The sequence below is a fragment of the Aphelocoma coerulescens genome, chromosome 4A, assembly GCF_041296385.1.
Source record: "Aphelocoma coerulescens isolate FSJ_1873_10779 chromosome 4A, UR_Acoe_1.0, whole genome shotgun sequence".
Taxonomy (NCBI): domain Eukaryota; kingdom Metazoa; phylum Chordata; class Aves; order Passeriformes; family Corvidae; genus Aphelocoma; species Aphelocoma coerulescens.
In genome coordinates, this window is record NC_091018.1 from 6,406,119 (window position 1) to 6,424,548 (window position 18,430).

Consider the following 18,430-nt stretch of genomic DNA (forward strand, 5'->3'; position numbering starts at 1 on the left):
CTCTCACTGGTGTCACAGAGCAGAGCCAAGAGCACCCCGTGTCTCAGCATTCCCTGCTGGCCCCCTCCCACAGCGGGCAGGGAAGGGGCACTGGAGCTCAGCCAGCCCTTACCTGGGCGATGTGCTTTCCTTCTTGGACACGTTGAGGTGGAAGATGGAGGGGGCCAGGCACACAGCCAGGTTCCCAGCCGTCATCTGGTTCTCCTCGGCTGAGGCGATGTCGCTCAGGAAGTAGAGCAGGGTCTGCAGCACCTCCCGGTTCTCGTCTGGCATGAGGATGATGGCGGCCTGCACTGCCTGCAGCCGCTGCTCCTTGGACACGACTGCGAGCACGGGGCAGCGTCAGCTGCGCGTCCCCCACGGCCACCACCCACCCGCTCCCGCCACCTCCGTCCACAGAACGGAGGGACCCTCCTCCCCGAAGACTTCGAGCTGCCCCCAGCCCGGCCCTTACACTGGTAGATCTGCAGGAAGGTGTCAGTCAGCTTGCTGGTGAAGATGGGCTCGGGCAGGTCGCGGAAGTACTGCTTCAGCAGGTCGGCCACGTCGTACGCTGACTGCCCCGAGTAGTTGACGTTGTCGGGGCTGGTCTCATTCATGTGCCGGAGCGCCTGGATCCGGGACTTCACCCCAGACTTGCGGAAAATGCCAACCTGCCGGGGCAGAGCAGGGGGTGAGCAGGCACAGGCCTGGGTGGGCACCCGTGGGACAGGCAATGACACTCCCTCGCCAAAGTGCTCATCCCTGAACCCAGAGTGAGGGATGGCCAAGGGGACACTGCTGGGTTCCCACAGACAATCCCACCCTCCCACTTCAGCACACACCACAAGAGGTGAACAAAAGGACCCCGAAGGCTATTTTTTTCCCCCCAAACCCCAGTGCTGCTGCCCAGCAGCCATGGCCTCACCTGGTCCAGGCACTGGCTGCGCAAGTAGCGCATGGCCTGCTGGATGCTCTGGGGCAGGGGCTGCCCTGTCCGCTGCACGTTGACGATGGGTGGCACCCCAAAAACCATCTTGTCCCGGTAGTCAGGGACTTTACTCCGTTTCATGAACTTGGGGACAGTCCTGCAGAGTGGGACAAAGAGACATCCATACAACAATTGGTGCCCTCAGTACCCCCTCACAGGGGGAGCAGGACCCTGGGAACACACACACATTTCTACAGTGTTTGCAGTACAAGCAAGGCAGCTTCCCAGCAGGAATGGCAGCACTTTTTATTAAGCCAAAATGCTTTGACACTTGGCTATGAAAATAAACCACTGTCCCACTCTCTTATGTTGCTGCAGCACTTTTAATGCCCCACGAACACCTGCAGCCCCCCCAGTGGCAGATGATGCCAGGAGCCCCCCTGGATGCCCAGATGATGCCAGGAGCCTGGGGCTCAGCCCTGGCTCACACTTGCCAGAGCAGAAAGCCCTTGGTTTGGCTTTTCCCCTCCACACCCCAAAGCTGCCCAGGCAGGGGGCACAGCGTGAGCTGCAGCCTGTGGGCCCCACTCTGGTCCCCCTCGCGCCCCAGCTCACCACGTCCAGGCCTGCTTGTGGGGCACAGAGTACTTCTCCATAATGGCAGTGAGCCGGAGCAGGGAGCACTTCTGGAGCAGGTTGAGCTGGGCCGATGACTGGCGGTTGATCTCCAGTGAGGCCGAGTTCAGGCTGGGCCGGTGTGAGTTCTGGAAGCTGTGCCAACGCAGCTTTCTGGGGACACACGGGACATTCCCAGCTAAGGAAACCCCCACTGCTCTCTACTCCTTCATGGTTACTGCCACGTCACCCTCCAGCACCAGCCAAACTGGGTGAGGAAAGCCACAGAACTCGGCAGCAGCCGTAGCTCTCCTGGGGAAAGCCCCAGGGAACACTGGCACAGGGTAGGCACGTGCCTCCTGCGTTTACGCTTGTTATTAGTTAATGAAAAACCTTTGAATCACGGGTCTGTGCAGGCAGACAGGACCGGCAGCGGTGTCCGTGCTGGAGGTGCTGGCAGCGGTGGCAGTGGTGTCCTGCGGCCACCAGAGCGCACCAGCGCCCCGCGCTGCGCTCCCCTGCCCGCACCGTGCGGCTCCAGCAGCGTTCCCCCGCTCCGCCCACTTCTGCCTCCCGGGAAGGGACGATCGTCCAAGCCCCCGAGGACGGGATCCGGCGCTGCTCCCCACACCCATGGGCTGTGCACCCCTCCCTGCTGCAGCAGCCCCGTCCCTGGGAGTGTTCACGGCCAGGCTGGACGGGGCTTGGAGCAATCTGGTCTAGTGGCAAGTGTCCCTGTACGTAGCAGGGGGCGTGGAACGAGATGGTCTCGATGTTCCCTTCCCACCCAAACCATCTTGGGATTCTCTGATACCTGCAGGGTCTTGTGAGTGATGCTCCCACCCCCGAATCCCGGCGCTCCCGTGTCTCAATCTCTTCAGCCTCGTTGAGGGAGTTCCCGGTGCTATCAAAGTCACTGGCAGAGGTGCCAACATCCGACATGGACTGTTCTTCGAAATGCAGGTTGGAGGGTTCCCCTCCCGAGTCCGACTCCTCCTCATCCTCCTCTTCTTCGCCCCCCTCCTCCCCATCCAGGCCAGGGGAGATGGCTTTACACCAGAGTTCCACCTTCTGCTGCAGCCCCCACATGTGCTGCAGGATGTCGTCGAGGTTCTCGAAGGTGACCTCCCCGTCCTTGCAGAAATCCTCGCTGCTGCCGAACTCCGGCACGTTGTCGTAGACGCTGACGCGGCTGCCCAGGGAACTGCAGGAGCCCCGGCGCCGGCAGGCAAAGCCCCTCGGGGAAGACGAGCCCTCCACGCTGCTGCTGCTGCCGCCCTCGCCCAGCCCCACAGCCGCGCTCCTTGCGCTCCAGTGGGCCAGGGAGCTGCCGCCCAGGGGACACAAGCTCTCGATGGAGAGGGATTTGGGGAAGGTGCCGGGCTTGTGGTCACAGGGGATATAGACCAGGCAATCGCCATGGCGAGCCCGGCGCTGGCACTCGGCAGCAGTGGCCGTGTCGTAGTCCTCCAGGTAGACTCCGCTGCGTTTGGGGTCAGAGCTCCCCTTGGTGCCCGCGGGGCCGAGCAGGCGGTTAGTCCTGTACGATACTGAGAAGAAGTGTTTTTTGCTGTGGAAAGAGGCAGGTATCCCTCTTTTAGAGGAGTTGGTCCTCGTGGCTGCAAGGTCCCCGTTACTCTGCAGGGAGCCCCATCCCGGTGGGAGAGTGGCGCTGCTGTGTGGAGCCACCCTCCTGTCTGGGCTGGGTTTCTGCTTGTCCTTCCTCCGCAGGGACTCAATCCGCTTCAGGAAGCTGCGAGACCGTCGCTTCTTCAGCTTCTCCTTAGAGCCCCCTCCCTGCCCCGAGGGCTGCTCCTGCGCAGAACCCTCGCTCCGGCAGCAGCTGGAGGCGTTGACAGTGGCACGGAGGGGGGACGCGGGCTCGGACGGCGTGGCCGCAGTGCCTAGTGTGCCGCCCGTGCCACCCATGCTGCCCACGCTGCCCGTGCTGTGCAGGGACGTGGCCTCGGGGTTGGTGCTGAGGTCCGTGAGGACACTCTCACGGCTGGACACCGGGTGCATGGTGCAGCTCAGGGCCTCTGAGCCCTGAGACAGGACATCAGCGGACCCCACCCGGGACCATCTTTTGCTGTCCCTCTGGAATGCCCACCGGTTGCTGATGGCACACAGGTCTTCCTCCTCAGAGTCTTCATTCTGTGGGCAGTTGAGAATAGGGGATGATCAGCTGGCTGGAGCCAAGGAGGGTCAGCACATCCCCACACCTCAGAGGGGCACAGGCACCAGCACGGAGCCAGGTGGGGAGGAGGAGCAGCGTGTTCAGTCCCTTTAACCAGCTCGGGACCCCTTTGGCAGCAGAGGCCTCCAGGAGCCACTCTGTGCCCAGGGCAGTCCTGCAGCTCACCAGGACACTGCCCTGCCATCGAGCACATGATCCCCTGCATCCCTCAGCCCCTCACCTGCCTTGAGATCCATGACTTACCTGTTTACGCTGAAAATGAACATCCAGCTTCATGGAGGCACAGGTGTTCAGGGTCATCAGCCTCCTGCAAGAAACAGAGCGGCTTTACCCTGGTCCCAGCCCTGCTGCGGTCACAGGGATGGCTTTGGCTTCTTTTAATTTTCCTGCCTCAGAGCCTTGGCTGTGCCTGTCACCTGTCACTCGCTCCACGGGTCAGAGGCACACCTAACCAACAAGGGGACAATACCAGCAGATGGTATCCCAAGCCAGGCCATGCCCATGCCAGCTACTGGGGCTACTGGTTCTGCAAGTGGGCAGGGGTGACCTGCTCCAGATTATTAAAGCAAAATCACCTCAGAAGCTCCTGCGCCCCAGACAGGGAATGACTAAAGGACCTGAAAGCTCAGAGAGGGAGGGACAGGCGGAGATTTCCCATCACCTCCTACCTCACTGCACCCAGGAAACGGCGCGGGGATCCCCTCCTGCCCAGCACAGCAGCCTCTCTGCTGGGAAATAAGAAACAGACCCTGTTCCCGCCTCTTCTCTGTTCTAGTGGGAGGGACAGCGCTGAAGCGCAGGGACACGGCTGTGATGACGTGTCCCGAGAGCCAAGGCAGGGCTGAGTCACCCTCAGCAGCACTGAGTGACACACGGCCTGTCCAGACAGACCATCCGGTCAGTGGCCTGCTTTGGGTGCCAGCTCTGGCTGCCTGAGTCCCCCACACGCTGCTCCCTGCACACCACTTCAGGCAGCTCCCGCGGCTGCTCCCGGACTGCAGCGCCGTGCCCAGGTGGAAACGCCCGGCCGGGCTGCGTTGCCCGGTACCGGAATGACCAGCGTCACACGGAGCGTAAAAACCTGTTGTTTCCCTGGAACCACCCAACACCAGCAACGCTCCCTGGTCTGAACGACTGAGTTCTCACTGCAGAGGGAGCCAGAATGCTGGAACGGGCTCTGAGCCCAGCCAGGGTGCAAGGCAGGCACCCCACTGAGCCCACCACTCCATCAGGCACCCCACTCTACAGTGCCCACTGCCCCATCAGGCACCCCGCAGTACCCACTGCCCCATCAGCCTGGCCAGCTGCCCTTGTCTGTGGCACATCCCCGTGCTGATTCCATGTGCAGGGGGGCAAGGGAGTGTTACCTGCACAGGGATTTGAGGGAATCCTGGTCCAGGAAGCTGTGGTCCTTCTTCACAGCACTGATGTCAAGAGGGAATGATGACTCTGGGAAGGGAAGTGACATCAGTGGCAGATCCCGAGCCAGCTGCTCCATCAGAGACAAAGGGCAGCAGCGGGCATGGGAAGAGGAGAAACCCAAGTGGCTGGAGAAGACCTGGAGGTGGTGCATGCCCAGGGTCCCTGGGCACAGCTCTTTCTAGGTATGTTAGCTGAGGGTGATATGGTGCCTGAGGGCCTCCATTCAGTTCTCTGCTCATGCCTGTACACTCAGGGACAGCTCTGCTGGGATCGTGCATGTGGGACCTGGACCCTCCACCCCAAGGGTCTCAATCCATCTGTTCATGAAGCCATGGAGTGTTATCACCACAGGAAGGGAAATAGAGGGAAACACTTGGAGGATGTGGGAAGTTCTGTAGAGAGAGGCTGGAGAAGGGTTAGCTCATTCCTGGTCTCCAGCACCAGCACGGCTCCTCACTGCCCAGCTGTGAGCACTGTCTGGGGCCAGCACCTGGGGCTGGGTGTCCCGGCAGGAACCCAGCCTGTCCTTGCACGTGGGGCCTGTCCCCCAAAATAGGCACTGGCAGCAAACATGCTGCTCATAAAGGCACCACCGGGGGGCTGGTGCTGCAGGGGGTGGGGGAAGTGCCCAGCCGAACAATGGCCGTGGCTGCGGCCGCCAGAGCCCCGCTTCCCGCTATTGTCCAGCCAGACGGGGCCGGCTGCAGCCGCCACTCCTCGCACCGGCCCCGGCCAGGACCAGGATCCCAGCACGGCTTCCAAGTAAACACAGCTGAGCCTGAGGCAAGAGCCACCGCCACAGCCACCTTGCCACTGCCCTGGGCGCCTGGCACAGGAGCTGGGAGGAGGAACGCCGGCTGGGTAATGCCCATGCCCCGTGACCGGGGAGGCACAGGGACACGGTCTGCTCCAGGCAGGGCTCGCTGAGTGCTCAGGAAGGGCAGGCTGGAGCAGGGCAGGGGTTGTGGGAATGGGGAGGGATGGAAGGAGAGAGAACAAGCTCGCTCTCCACATTACCTACACTGGCTGCCCCTACACTCCCACCCATGGCAAACACTCCCTCAACCTCTTCAGAGCTGATGGCTCTCCAAAGCCTGGCTGCCCTTGGCCGAAGCAGCCGCCCCAGGATTCCTCAGAGCCCTGCCTGAAGGGGAAAAGTTCAGGAATGCAGGGAAGTTAACTGGCTGGTTCTCCAGGCCGTGGCCAAGGGCTCAAAGTGTTACACACACTCAATATAATCAAGTGAACAATTCCCTCTGTCCCCTCCTCTCCCTGGAGCTGTGGGCGCTGTCCTGCAGCCCCGCTTGGAATCTGGATGAGATACAGGCTCTGAGCAGGTACAGAGCAGGGTCAGTGGCAGGAGGCAGCTCTCACCTTCGTACAGCTGGGCATACTGGGGGAATCCCGCTGCCCGTAGCCAGTCACACGCTTTCTTGGCTTCAATTTCTGGAAGAAAGCAAACAACCAGCCTGAGCATCCCACTAGCAGCAGCAACGCCTCCAGAACGCAGCCTACTCCCCCTAGAGCCCTGACACCGAGCCCACGTTCCGTGTGCACAGAGCAGAGGAGATGCGTGGCTGCAGAGCTGGGGGCCCCACCAGCAGCAGGGTCCTGGGCAGACACAGCTCAGCTGCAGCTCTCTGCCAGGACCAGGCAAAGAGCAGGAAGTGACAGTGATGCCACCTGAATGACAGGGCCACAAGACACAGTTTTAACCTTCTGATGAAACATTTTGTTTCTGAACCCACCAAACCAAACACAGTTCTTGGCCAGGCAGGAGAGGAAGATCTTTCTTTGTAATCTTGAGTTCAGAGCTCATCAAAGCTCGGGGCTGATCACTTCTGCAAACATCCCCCAGAAAAGTGTGACAAAGGAGCCCTTCCTCCCCACCTCCTTCCCACCACCCAGCCCTTCCCACCTCTTCTTCAAGCTGGTGTTCATCCCAGTGGGGACCAAACCCCTGGTGGGGTTCCCCACCCCTCACCCAGCTGGTTCCTACCCCTCACTCAGGGATCAGCCTCACCCAAATGAGCCCATTCAGCAGCCAGCAGTATTTCCTGGGAAATTCCTCCAATTTAGAGAACTTGAGGGAAAGCAGCCCAGAGCTCCCACAGCCACAGCAAGTCATTGCCAAGTGTCAGCACCCATTGGCCCCATGATGTTTCTGCTGCTGAGGGTGACAACATTTGACCTCAAGGGCAGAAAATCCCTTGGCAGCCTCAGGGTCTGGCCTGTCTCTCCTGGAGGCACCACCCGGCACAGAGTGGGCTGAGGCCAGACCCACCCAGCACTGGAATACCCCGATTCCATCCCCATCCGCCCACTGCCTCGGCCCAGAGCTCTGGCTACAGTTTGCATTCCCAATTCCAAACTTACAGCAGTGAAAAAAAAAGCTCCAAATAAGCAGCTCAATTCAGGACAGGACCGAGCCAAAACCTGGACCCAAATACTTGGCAAGTTTTGGGAAGAAGTTTTGGAATGAGCATCTGGATCTGGGTCCAAACCTCACAGCTGTCATTAGCCATGCCATGAGTCCTGCCAAAACCCAGGGCTGACCCCTTCTGCCCCCAACAGGGCTCAGACCCAGCAATCCCAGTGGAGAACTCAACCCTGGAGCTATCCTGGGCCAGCTGGTCCATGTGGAGCACCACATCCCTCCCAAAGAACCCGACACCCCGTGGGGAGGGCACCCCATGGCTGCATCTGTCCAGCAGGAGGGCACCAGGACTGGTGGTCCCTGGGAATGCTCTTTGGCCATGCCAGCTCTGGCAGCAGATCCCTCCCACACTCCTGGGGTGGACAGGACCCAGGGACAGGCATTTCCCACAGCCCCTGCCAACGGACCTGCCAGTTCCCGCTCCTGCTCGACTCTGCTCCCCCTTCTCTCCCAATGGAAATTCCATGGGGCCAATCCCAGACAGCGACTGCAGCTCTGTGTGCCCCCAGCCATAAGCAAAAACACCAACCTCCCACCTGTGCCATGGATCCTGCCCCAGGGATGGGTCTGGCAGAGGGCAGCAGGAGCAGGGCTGTGGCAGCGCTTACCCCTGCCCGCAGCAGGGCTCAGCTGGTGCCAGAGCATGTCCGGGCACCGACTGGGACCACACCGGAGCCCGGTGACACCCAGCGTGGCCACAGCCGCCCCGTCAGGCCAGGAGCAGCCGGGCCAGGGCTGCAGCAGGATGCTCTGTGCAGGGCTGGGCTCGGCCACCGCTCATCCTGGTGGAAACGCGGAGTCAGAGCACGACATTTCCTTCCCTCCGCCGCCTCCCCCACGCAGGGGCTGGCTGGGGGCCAGGGCCCCGAGCCTCCGCCTCTCCTCAGCTCTTTGGGAGCCAGGTCCCCGCTGTGGCAAGTCCTGCATCCCCCCAGAGCCCCTCAGACAGGGAGAAGGCCCCTAGAGCAGGGGGGGCTTTGACAGCCCAAGCTGACCCCTTCTCACGTAGAAGTGCTGTCACAGAAAAGGTTTCCAAGTGTCCTGTCCCAGAGGGAGTCAGCAGCCAGCTTCCTCCTCTTCCTGCCCTTCCCATGGACGTGCTTTCCCAGGGAAGTGCAGGAAAGGCCGGGCAGGCAAACACCCCTGCCATGAGGCATGGCTGGACGCTGGGCACAGGGTCACCCATTCCAGCCATGTTCCCAGCCCTCCCTGTCACCTCGCAGGAACCTCACAGGCAGGGCAGGGGGATGGGACCTGAGGCCACCACACATCCCTGGCTGCAGCCTCCACTGGGAATCCAGCCTGACCCCAGGGATTGCTGCCACCTCCCACCCAGCTCAGCCTGAGCCCCAGGCAGCAGCAACAGAGATGGGTTTCCAACGTCTCCAGGATTCTCTGATGTCTAATATAGGCTCACCAAACACTACACCCACCCTCAGCAGGGCACAAAGAGGATCTCCTTGCCTCCACTGGTCAGAAGACAACTTCCAGGAGCATATAGCAACTCAGTATCTTTGAGATCTGCAGTTTAAACGGTGCAAAAATCATCCCGTTCAGCTGCATAGCAGGAGGTGCAGGTACAGGGGACCAGCAGAGTCCATGCATCCCTGAGAAACAAGGGGATAAATCCCACCAACTTCCTGACTGCAGGCAGGGAAGGCAGACCAGCAGCCCCATTATGTTTCATGCTCCAGAGGAAGCTCTCCGTGGGAGGTGAGTCCTCAGCAAACACCTGGACATCCCCGCAGGGGAAACCAGCACCAACACCCTCAGTGGAAAAAGCTCCCAATGGTGCACAACCCACCAGAGAACCCCCCCAGCAAAGCCTCTGCCCTTGTCTAGCAGCTGTTGAGGCTGGATGGTATTTCCCAAGGAAAGGCATCCACAGCTGCTCTCCCATCCCCTGCACCCAGCAAGGGGCAGGGACTGTAACCCAAGTGCCACCATGGTCCATCAGACACGCCCCAAGTGGGTCCAGCTCCCCCCAGCCTGGGCACCCCCAACCAGGGAACCCTGACCCCCCAACACGGGGTGGAAATCAAAAACGAAGGAAGAGAAGAGGCTCCCGTTGTGCCAGAAAAAAAGGATGAAAACTAACACTGAAGTGGAAAAAAAAGGACAAAATTCCCCAATCCCCTTCCTGCAGTCACTGCACTGTGGCATCTCCGTGGTGCAGCCCACTGGCAGCTCCAGAAGGAATGGCTCATGGCTGTGGGGTGTCTGGAGCCTGACAGCTCTCTCTCCAGTGATTTTGGGACTCCATCCACCCCATCCTGGCCTGGAACAGGCATGGACAGGGAAAAGCCTGGGACATTCCATAAAAGCTCTAAAATTAGCAACCTGGAACACCAGAGGCCAGCAGAATTCCAGGCAGGAAAGTCACTTCCCAGAACCCCAGCTCTGCACTTTCACTTCAACAATCAAAACTAAGGAGAAGTCCCAGGCCAGGCTCCCAGCTTCCCACAGCAAGGTTCCAAATCCCCATAAAACATCCCACACAGCCAATTAGTGTGTGAGGAGAAAACCCCGCCACAAAATTGCTTGCACGTTACCTCATGGAAAGCTGGAAGCAGCTGCCTGGCACTGCAGGGGAAGCTTCAACCCCAGCACCAGGAGGAGAAAATTGCTTTTTTTTCTTTCATTTTGTTGTGATTTCTTTCCATCCTGCCTGAAAATAAAACTGCCTACAACAGGGACTTTCCTTCCTGGCTGTAAGCAGAAGTTCCTTGTTGGCCTTTTACAGGAATGACAGAAAGTCCCAACACCTCTCCTGAACCAGGGGGATGTGCCTTCACTGCTTGAGAACAGGAGCTGAGGCAGGTGTGCCATGGGAAAGGTGTATCCTACTGATGCCAAAGGTACCAGGCCCGGCATGGCCAGGGACAGAGGGATTGACTCTGCCTGAAGAAATCAGAGCTGCCTCCCTGAACGGGACATCACTCCCACAGCAGCCAAGGGCCAATCCCAGACCCTCCCAGTGGGCTTTGGAGGAAGCCTCCACAATGCCCCCATGGCACTGGGCACAGCTGGGACTCACTGCCCACCCAGCTGGGCTCTTGGGGCCGGAGGCACATGGAGCCCCACACAGCCAGGGGCATCTCCCAGACACGGGCACCTCCTGCTTCCAGCTCCCAGCTCCACTCAGCGAAGTGCAGAGGCTCTGGAGCTGCCAGCACAGACATGGACAGGGCACACGGACAGGAATGAGGAATGCTGTTGGATGTTGTCCCAGACATGGCGTGTTTCCATAATTAACCTTCACACAGTAAACAGGTCTCATAAGCTTTCGGAACTGCTCCTTGCTATGTCACCTACCAGGAATTGCTCAAATGCCTCCTTCACCTCCAGCCCTGAAATGTCTGAGGGCATCGCTCCCTGGGGATGGCACCTGGCAGGGGGATGGCACCAGAGCCCTCTGCCACCCCACTCCTGTCCCAGACAGCTGCTGTGTGGTGCAGAACACAAGGGACATCCAGGGGTAAATATGATCCTAGAGGTTGCATGGGAATTGCTGGGTGATGTCTGTTCTCCCAGACAGGAACCCCTCTGGCCCCCACGGGGCAGGGAGACAGTAGCTGTTGGATGTCTGGATCAGATCTGGTTCATAATCCACGCCGGGTGGGCACAGAGATCCCCATCAGCACTGTCATAGCCGCCCAGAGCACTCCCCCGCCTTATCTCTGCCCTGCTCGTCCCTCGGCTGGGCTCCAGGGCTGTGTGTGACCACCCTTATCAGCTGGATGTGGCAGCTCTTGTTTCCTCCCCTCAAACGAGCCCAACAGCAGCCTCAGGTCTGGTTTATTCTGTTCTAAAAGCTCAGCCAGCCCTCTGCACGCACAGTGTGCAGAGCTTTGTGCTGCACAATGCAGGAACGCAGCCACCAGGAAACCCAGGTGATGCTGCCCAGCCAAAAGCAGCTCCTGCCCTCGCAGGCTGGCGCCTGGGAGAGGAGCTGGGCCCAATCTGCACAGGGAACACCTCTGCTTCTACAAGCATCCCTCAGAATAACTTAAATTCAGGTCTGCAGCCAGTGCTGTCTTTAATAAAGATGAGAAGGAAGCACTGAAGCAGACAGGTTAGCCACAAACAAATGAGGCTTAGGATCCTCATTGGAATCATGGAACGGTTTAAGCTGGGAAAGCCATCTCAGATCGAGTCCAGCACTGCCAAGGCCACCACTAACCCAAGTCCTTTCTTCACACCAACACATCTTCACAGACCCCACAGGGCAGGGTTGAACAGGGGACAGCCACGCTCAGGGGCATGGGATGCACCAGGAGGGAAGGATCCAGAGGGTCTGGGACATGCTGTCTGATGGACATTGGCAGCAGGACACAGTGGGGTGGCAGAGCCCAAGTCAGCGTCCCCTGGCACTACTGTGATGGCTACAGGAATGTCCTACAGCATATTTATTACAGGTTCCTGCTCCCCCAGGCAGCCCCTCAGAGTCCTGGAGCCCCTTTGGCCTACAGGACACCTCCTCCCAGCAGCTCCAGAGCACGTGGGAGCAGGAGCGCTGCAGCAGCTCAGGGGTTACACATCCCACTGCTTGGGCTGCAGCTGCAGAGCAGATGTCTGGGGGGAGCAAGGGATGGAAAGAAAGAGGAACAGAAACAAAGGGCCAGGAAGGTGAGGACCCTGATCCATCCTTGACTCCCCTACCTGCATTTCTGCAGCTGCTCTAACCCCAGAGGAGCAACAGAGAGGGCAGGACCGTCCCACTGTGCCAGGAGCACACAGCAGCAGCCCCCCATGTCTGAGGGGAAGCCCAGCAGGAACCTGGGGTTCCATCTCTGAAAAGGCAATGGTAAAGCAAGCTCAGAGCAGAGAGAGTCTCTGGCTCCAGCCCACCCTGTGCACCACCCCAAGAAGATCTGTCAGTGCCAGCACAGCCACCTCTGTCAGATCTAGGCTTGGGGTGAAGTTCCTGCCTTCTCTTTGGTGTTTGCTGAACCCAGAAAGAGAAATCCAGAAGAGAATCTCAGAATAGTTTGGGTTGGAAGGGACCTTAGAGATCATCTCATTCTGGCCCTCTGCCATGGGCAGGGACACCTTCCACTAGCCCAGGTTGCTCCAAGCCCCATCCAACCTGGCCTTGGACACTTCCAGGCATGAGACATCCACAAGGAGCAAGATGAAAACAGCTACTTGGATACTGAAGAAAATTAATCCATCTTGCCCATCCCGCAGTCCACCCTTTCTAAAAATTGCACTGTTTTCCTGCTGACCGTCCCATGGATCTCACACGCACTTTGTTTGGACAAGTGGACGCCGTCGCTCCAAGGGCAGCCAGCAGTGCCAGAGCTTCAGCAGCGCCGGGCACAGCATCCATCACCCACCACAGGTGCCAGCCAGGCTGCACCTCCCCATGAAGAGTGATCACATTTCACGTTTCTTTACATGGACAACAACAAAAGTCCAGTTTTCACCACCTGGAAGAGCATTAAAGCCAGCATGGACTGAGGTCAATGTCCGGAGTACTGCACGCCGGTGCTGCTCGCGGCACAGCACTCTCGCCCCAGGCTGCACGAGACCCAACACCAGCCACCACCAAAGGCCAAGGAAGGCCAAGTCAAAGGAAAACACCAACAGTTCTGCTAAAAAAACAGAACCAGCAGCAGCTCTGGCTCTGCAGGGAGCTCTCAGCTCCAATCACCCATTGGAGCATTTGCATCTCCCATGGATGTGACCTGCTGCAGCTGCTCTCCTGCTTCCCATGCCGAGGAATGACCCCCAGCTCCCACTGCTAAATCCAGGCACTAAAAAACAGTTACTTCCTTAATACACGAGGGAATTCCCTCCTACTTTTATGCATTTATTTAGCATAAACACGAGTGTTACCAGAGGAACCCCTGGAGCAATTATTCCCTTGTGGTCTTGCTGCAGCTTTTTCCATGTTGTATAGAATCACAAACCCACCCCATTCCTGGCTGAAGAATGCTAAGGCTCCAGCAGCTTTGGTGGGAGCCCTACACGCCCCCACGGACAGGGAGTCCAAACCACGGCTGTCACACCCAGCCGGTGGCCACTGCCACAGCCCTGGCATGGGCACAAGCCCTCACAGGAAGGAACAGGCACTGAACTCGCAGCAGAGGCACAAAGGGTTACTTTAGGGCTCTCTTCTTCCCTTCTTAAAGGCTGCAATACAAAAATAACCCCAAATCAAGGATTTCCCAGCTCTGCACAAAATCCTGTCTCCTTCCCCACCAGCCTCAGCTTTGGTTTATCGATCGGTCCCTGCCACCCCGGGGAAGTACAGGTGCCTGCACGTGCTCCATGCTAAACTCCCGAAATCCCATCCCACATCAGAAAGATCTGCCAAATTCAGGAGTTTAACCCCAAGGAGTCCTGGATGTGCAGCCGAGCCCAAGGCCCCCCCTCAGCCCGTGGGAGGTGCAGGCACAGAACCCCCATCCGTGCAGGGACCCCTCCGGGCACAGCCACAGATGGAGGCATAACCCAGACTCCGAGTTTCAAAATGCAGCCAAGGGACATTTCTCGGGGGGACGCAGGTCTGTGTGCGCCGCGGCAGGGCTGTCACCAGCTCACAGGTCTCTCCCATCGGGACCCCCTTCTGCGGCACCCCACACCCACCGGCACCACTCGGGCATCGCTCACCACAGCTCCGGGGGCATTTCCACCCCCACCCCACAGCTCCAAATCCCGCTCCCTTCTCTTTCCTCCTCTCCTCCTTCTGAAAACTGCCCTTCTATCAGTGAATTGGTGTCAGCAGGTGCTGCCACATCCCAGAGCACGGCTGGCACCAGCACCATCACACCCCTGGCCATGCCGGCTGCCGCCCTCATTGCCTGGCAGGAGCAGGATTTTGGCTCGGGCTCAGGAAACAATCGGAGATCAGAAGGAGCTGGCACGCGGCGCTCCCCGAGCTCCCACCGGCCTGGCTGGCTCTGGCAGAAATAAACCCAAATATTGCCAGGGCTGCAGGTCTCTTCAGCGGGGAGCAGAGCGGGGAAGGAAAAGCCCCAGGCGCAGTGACTGAGGCCAGCCCGTGCTCTGCCACTGCCATCGCCCCTCTCATCCCTGCCCCGCTCAGCCGCATCCCCGGTGCCAGCGCCGTGTCCCACCGGGGCACAGGGCTCCCTGCACACCCCGCTGCCGCCCTGCTCCGGGCACACGCTCCCGCAGGGCGGTAGCTGCAGAGCACTCCAGGGGAAAAAAGGTGAAGGAAATTCTGGTTTCCAAGAAAAGATTAAAAAAACCCCAACAACTTAACAAGAACACAAGCGACACCTCTGAACCCTGCACTCGTCCTCCTGTGTAAAAGCCCTGCTGCTCCACAGGAAACGCTGCTTACAAGGAATTTCTAACAAGAAAAAAGGTAATTTTACAGCTTTTCCCACCTCCCCCAAGAGCGTTTGCTGGCTGCAGCATCCCAATCCAAACACAAAGCTGGGACACGAGCAGACTTACCATGGCAGGAGCTGTTAATCCCGGCTTTGTTCATTGGAAACCGTGGATTAAATGCAGAAAAAAGTATCAGCATGACCTCCAGCCTCCTTCATGCCGTCCTCGGCCACCCGGCACTGTCCACTGGCGGCAAGAGCCCTTCCCACAGGCACTCCATGGCAGAGCTGCAATTTCTCCCCGCAGGGCTGTGCCGTGCCGAGCCGAGCCGACGTGTTCCCGGCAAACAGGACATCCCGGCCCCGCAGGGCTGAGCGCCGCGGCGGGGGTGGGAGCAGCGGGGAGGGCTCCATCCGGTACCGCTCCCAGCCCCGCTACAGCACGGGCAGCCGGGGCTGTCCTGCCCAGCGCGGGACCCCGGCCCAGCCAGGAGAGCTGCAGCTTCCCATTCCACCGCAGAAATGAGGGCTGACAGCCAAGTGTCCCGCAGGGCGGCACCGTGTCGGCTCCAGGGAGCGGGGCCGATGGGGAGTTTGACACTGTCCGGCAGTACACCGCGAGGGAGGAGAGGGATGGACACCCCAAAACCCCCTCTCATCATCAGACGTCAACCACTCAAACCACTGGCTGTGAGCCCCAGCTGAGGCTCCTCTCGGGCCGCTGCTGGCAAACAGCAGGGGCTGTTGCCAGTGTGCAAGGGACGGGAAAACTGACAGCCAAGGCTGAGCCATCATAAATTTCCCAGTCCCTCAAGATACCAAAAACGAATAAAAGCTCAAAAAGATGGTTCAGGGACAAGAACAGGAGGAGTGCCTGCAATCTGAGATATCCAGACTAAACCACCCAATTCCCTACAAATTTCTGGTTTGTGCTGAGCCCAGCGTGCTCCACCTGCCCTGGGAATGCTTCTTCCCCATGCAGCAGGACTCGGCTCACATCTCAGCCCAAAGCAGAAGGGTCAGCACAGTCCAAGCAAGAAGCTGCGGTTGACACAGGATTAGTGTCCGCAGTGAAAACCACATTCCCTGTGCCTGCCCTTCCCAAACCGGTGCTTTGGCACAAATCATTCTCAGAATGAGCTGTGAGATCCCTGCAGCTGAGCATTGTCTCACCTTGTTTCTGATTCCCAGTCTCTCATCCCTATCCAGGGATACGACATTGGAAAACATCCCGCCTGCCCTCAGCTCACACCTCGCAGGTCAGACCCTGCAGACCCAGGCCCCAGGGGGGACCCCAGCCCGTCAGGCCTCGCTGTCCTGACAAGGCTGTGGCAGCGATGGAAGCTCAGGCCCACTATCACCCCAAAAACATGGGGGGCAGTGAAACCTGCAGATGGGGGAAACACAGCAGGGACATCAGGCTTAGGGAGGTCACTGAGTCAAACAGAAGCACATGGTCCACCTCGTTCTTTTTCCCCTTTCTCCCAACTGGAAGGAGACATTGTTGGGGCTGGACTTGAAACTCAAGGCTGCCCGTGCTTTATGGAGCTAACAGGAGATGCCAGGACAGCAGGATATCGACATTTTGAAGAAGTCTTAAAGGATGTCACAGTTTTTCAAAGAGACAAAGGAACATTTTAAAAAAATACAGGAGTCTCCTTGCCAGGAATGTGGGGAATGTCAGGGAATATTATAAAACAGGATGCAAATCTGGCCTCAAGCAATATTAGAGGCTCTTGCTCTGGCCTGACAGTCAAGATGCTGAATCCCAATGGAAGACCAGGCATGGGAATGGCAGAGTCAGCTTACATGGTCCCATCTGTCTGCCTCCCATTGGAGAATCCAGCACAGCCAGGTCTGTCGGTGTCCTTTCCCACAGCCAAACCCACCCTGCACCCGGGCAGAGACCAAAATGGGGCCCTTTACGTAAAAAACAGCATTTCTGAGGAGCCAAGGCAAGCAGAGCCTTGCGGGACACAGTGGACAGCCATGGATCGGGAAGGATCCAAGAATGCATGAAGGGATCTGGGCTGCTCCGTGGCCAAAAGACAGTCCCAAATCCAAGACCTTTGCTGTAAGACAGGTGAAACACTTCCCAGAGATGGTTCAAACAACTCTTCCTCAGTCTGGTTAATTAAGCAAGCACTTCTCGGCCTTCTGAGGGATTTACAGGCACAGGAGCTCACAACCCTGGCACAGCTACTCCGGCTCACGGGAAGTTATGACGCCGAACACACCGGAGCCGGAGCGGTGGCTGCCAACAGTAGGGTCAGGAGCAGAGGAACAGCTCCCGGGGTCAGGCCAAGGAGAAGCCCAGGGGTCAGCAGGCAGCAGGAAGCCCCAGTTCCATACACCAACCACTTGCAGTAGGAAACAGAGGCCAGTTACTGGCAGAGCAGCGCCTTTGGCAGGAACGGGCATGTTTGTTCCAGCTTCCCTTCCATGAGAAAGCCCCTCTGTAAGGAAAAGATTTGTCACAGCAAGACCTGCTTGGGGTTTTCTCATCTGGCCCCAACTGCACAACAGCCTCGCTGGTGCTCACAGCCAGACCTGGTGAGGATGTGGCTGCTCATGGGTGGCAGATCCCCTCCTGATGGTGGGCTGATGCCAGGGCTTGCAAAGGCTCCAGCCGGTGCTCAGTGCTTCCCAGGGGTGATACTAAGAACACTTTGCCCTGAAGAGAGTCATTCGGGAATACCCACTGCGATCACACAGGGAGGAACCTCCCCAGCCAAACCCCCACCTGTAGCTGTGCATAGAAGGGGAGCCATCCCCAGCAGTCAGCACTGTGTCCTTCAGAAGAACACTCTAAAATGCTCATCTTTTCCCAAGTAAACGCTCCCTTCCAGTCCCAGCAGTGTGCAGCAGTTGCCCCACTGGTGCTTCTGAGAAAGCCTTTGCCTCAGCAAAGCTCTTCCTCAGTGCTGCTGGCTGACGTGTTTGTGGTCAATCAGCCAGCTCACACACTCCTACAACTTCACCCATCTATTTTTATGACCACTAATTTTTGACTCACATGTGAGTTTTCAGAAGGGACCCAAAGCCCCAGCGCACCTCAGCAACCTCAGCATCATTGGGGATGAGCAGCATGTGCCCCCAGCCCCCACACCCACCCCAGCCCAATCTTGATTTGCCCAAAAGCCCCAGTCCCAGTGCCTGGACACACGGCTGCTCGCCCAACACCGCCTCCCTGAGCCACAGCCATGCGCACACGGCTGGCCATGCTGCACCGCCCTGACTGGCATGTGACAGGTGACACTGACCCGTGACCGCCACACACAAGGACTCGCTGCTCTTCCCGCCGGCTGCTCACCGAGTGTTTCATTCCCACCTGCCCAGGAACTGTGGAGTGCCACAAGGTCCCTTCAGGCTGAGAGCACCAAGCGGGACTGCAGGAGCTGATCTTTGCTCTCTCTGGTCTTCAGAGCATTCCCAGAAAGAGAGGTGGGATACGGCATCTTCCCCCACTTCCACTGCAAAACACCCCTGTGCCCATCCCCGCCCAGGACCTCGGCAGAGCTGGAGATGAGCTGAAGGGGAGCAGT

The 18,430-nt window shown here is 58.7% G+C and overlaps 1 protein-coding gene across 2 annotated transcripts in view; it reads right to left on the reverse strand.

The window, feature by feature from the left end:
• STARD8 (StAR related lipid transfer domain containing 8) overlaps window positions 1–18,430 on the reverse strand; it is a 48,932-nt gene that overhangs the window by 3,161 nt on the left and 27,341 nt on the right. The window contains exons 1-9 of one of the 2 annotated variants that reach the window (XM_069015112.1): window positions 15,013–15,214; window positions 6,519–6,590; window positions 5,090–5,171; window positions 3,966–4,029; window positions 2,340–3,679; window positions 1,526–1,699; window positions 908–1,067; window positions 455–653; window positions 113–323 (exon numbers count right to left, since the gene is read on the reverse strand). In XM_069015112.1, the coding sequence (XP_068871213.1) occupies window positions 113–323; window positions 455–653; window positions 908–1,067; window positions 1,526–1,699; window positions 2,340–3,679; window positions 3,966–4,029; window positions 5,090–5,171; window positions 6,519–6,590; window positions 15,013–15,085 (2,375 nt within the window). In that variant the 5' untranslated portion in view covers window positions 15,086–15,214. Of the gene's footprint in view, window positions 1–112; window positions 324–454; window positions 654–907; window positions 1,068–1,525; window positions 1,700–2,339; window positions 3,680–3,965; window positions 4,030–5,089; window positions 5,172–6,518; window positions 6,591–15,012; window positions 15,215–18,430 lie in introns of those variants that run through there. The other variant, XM_069015111.1, reaches the window with a different exon arrangement.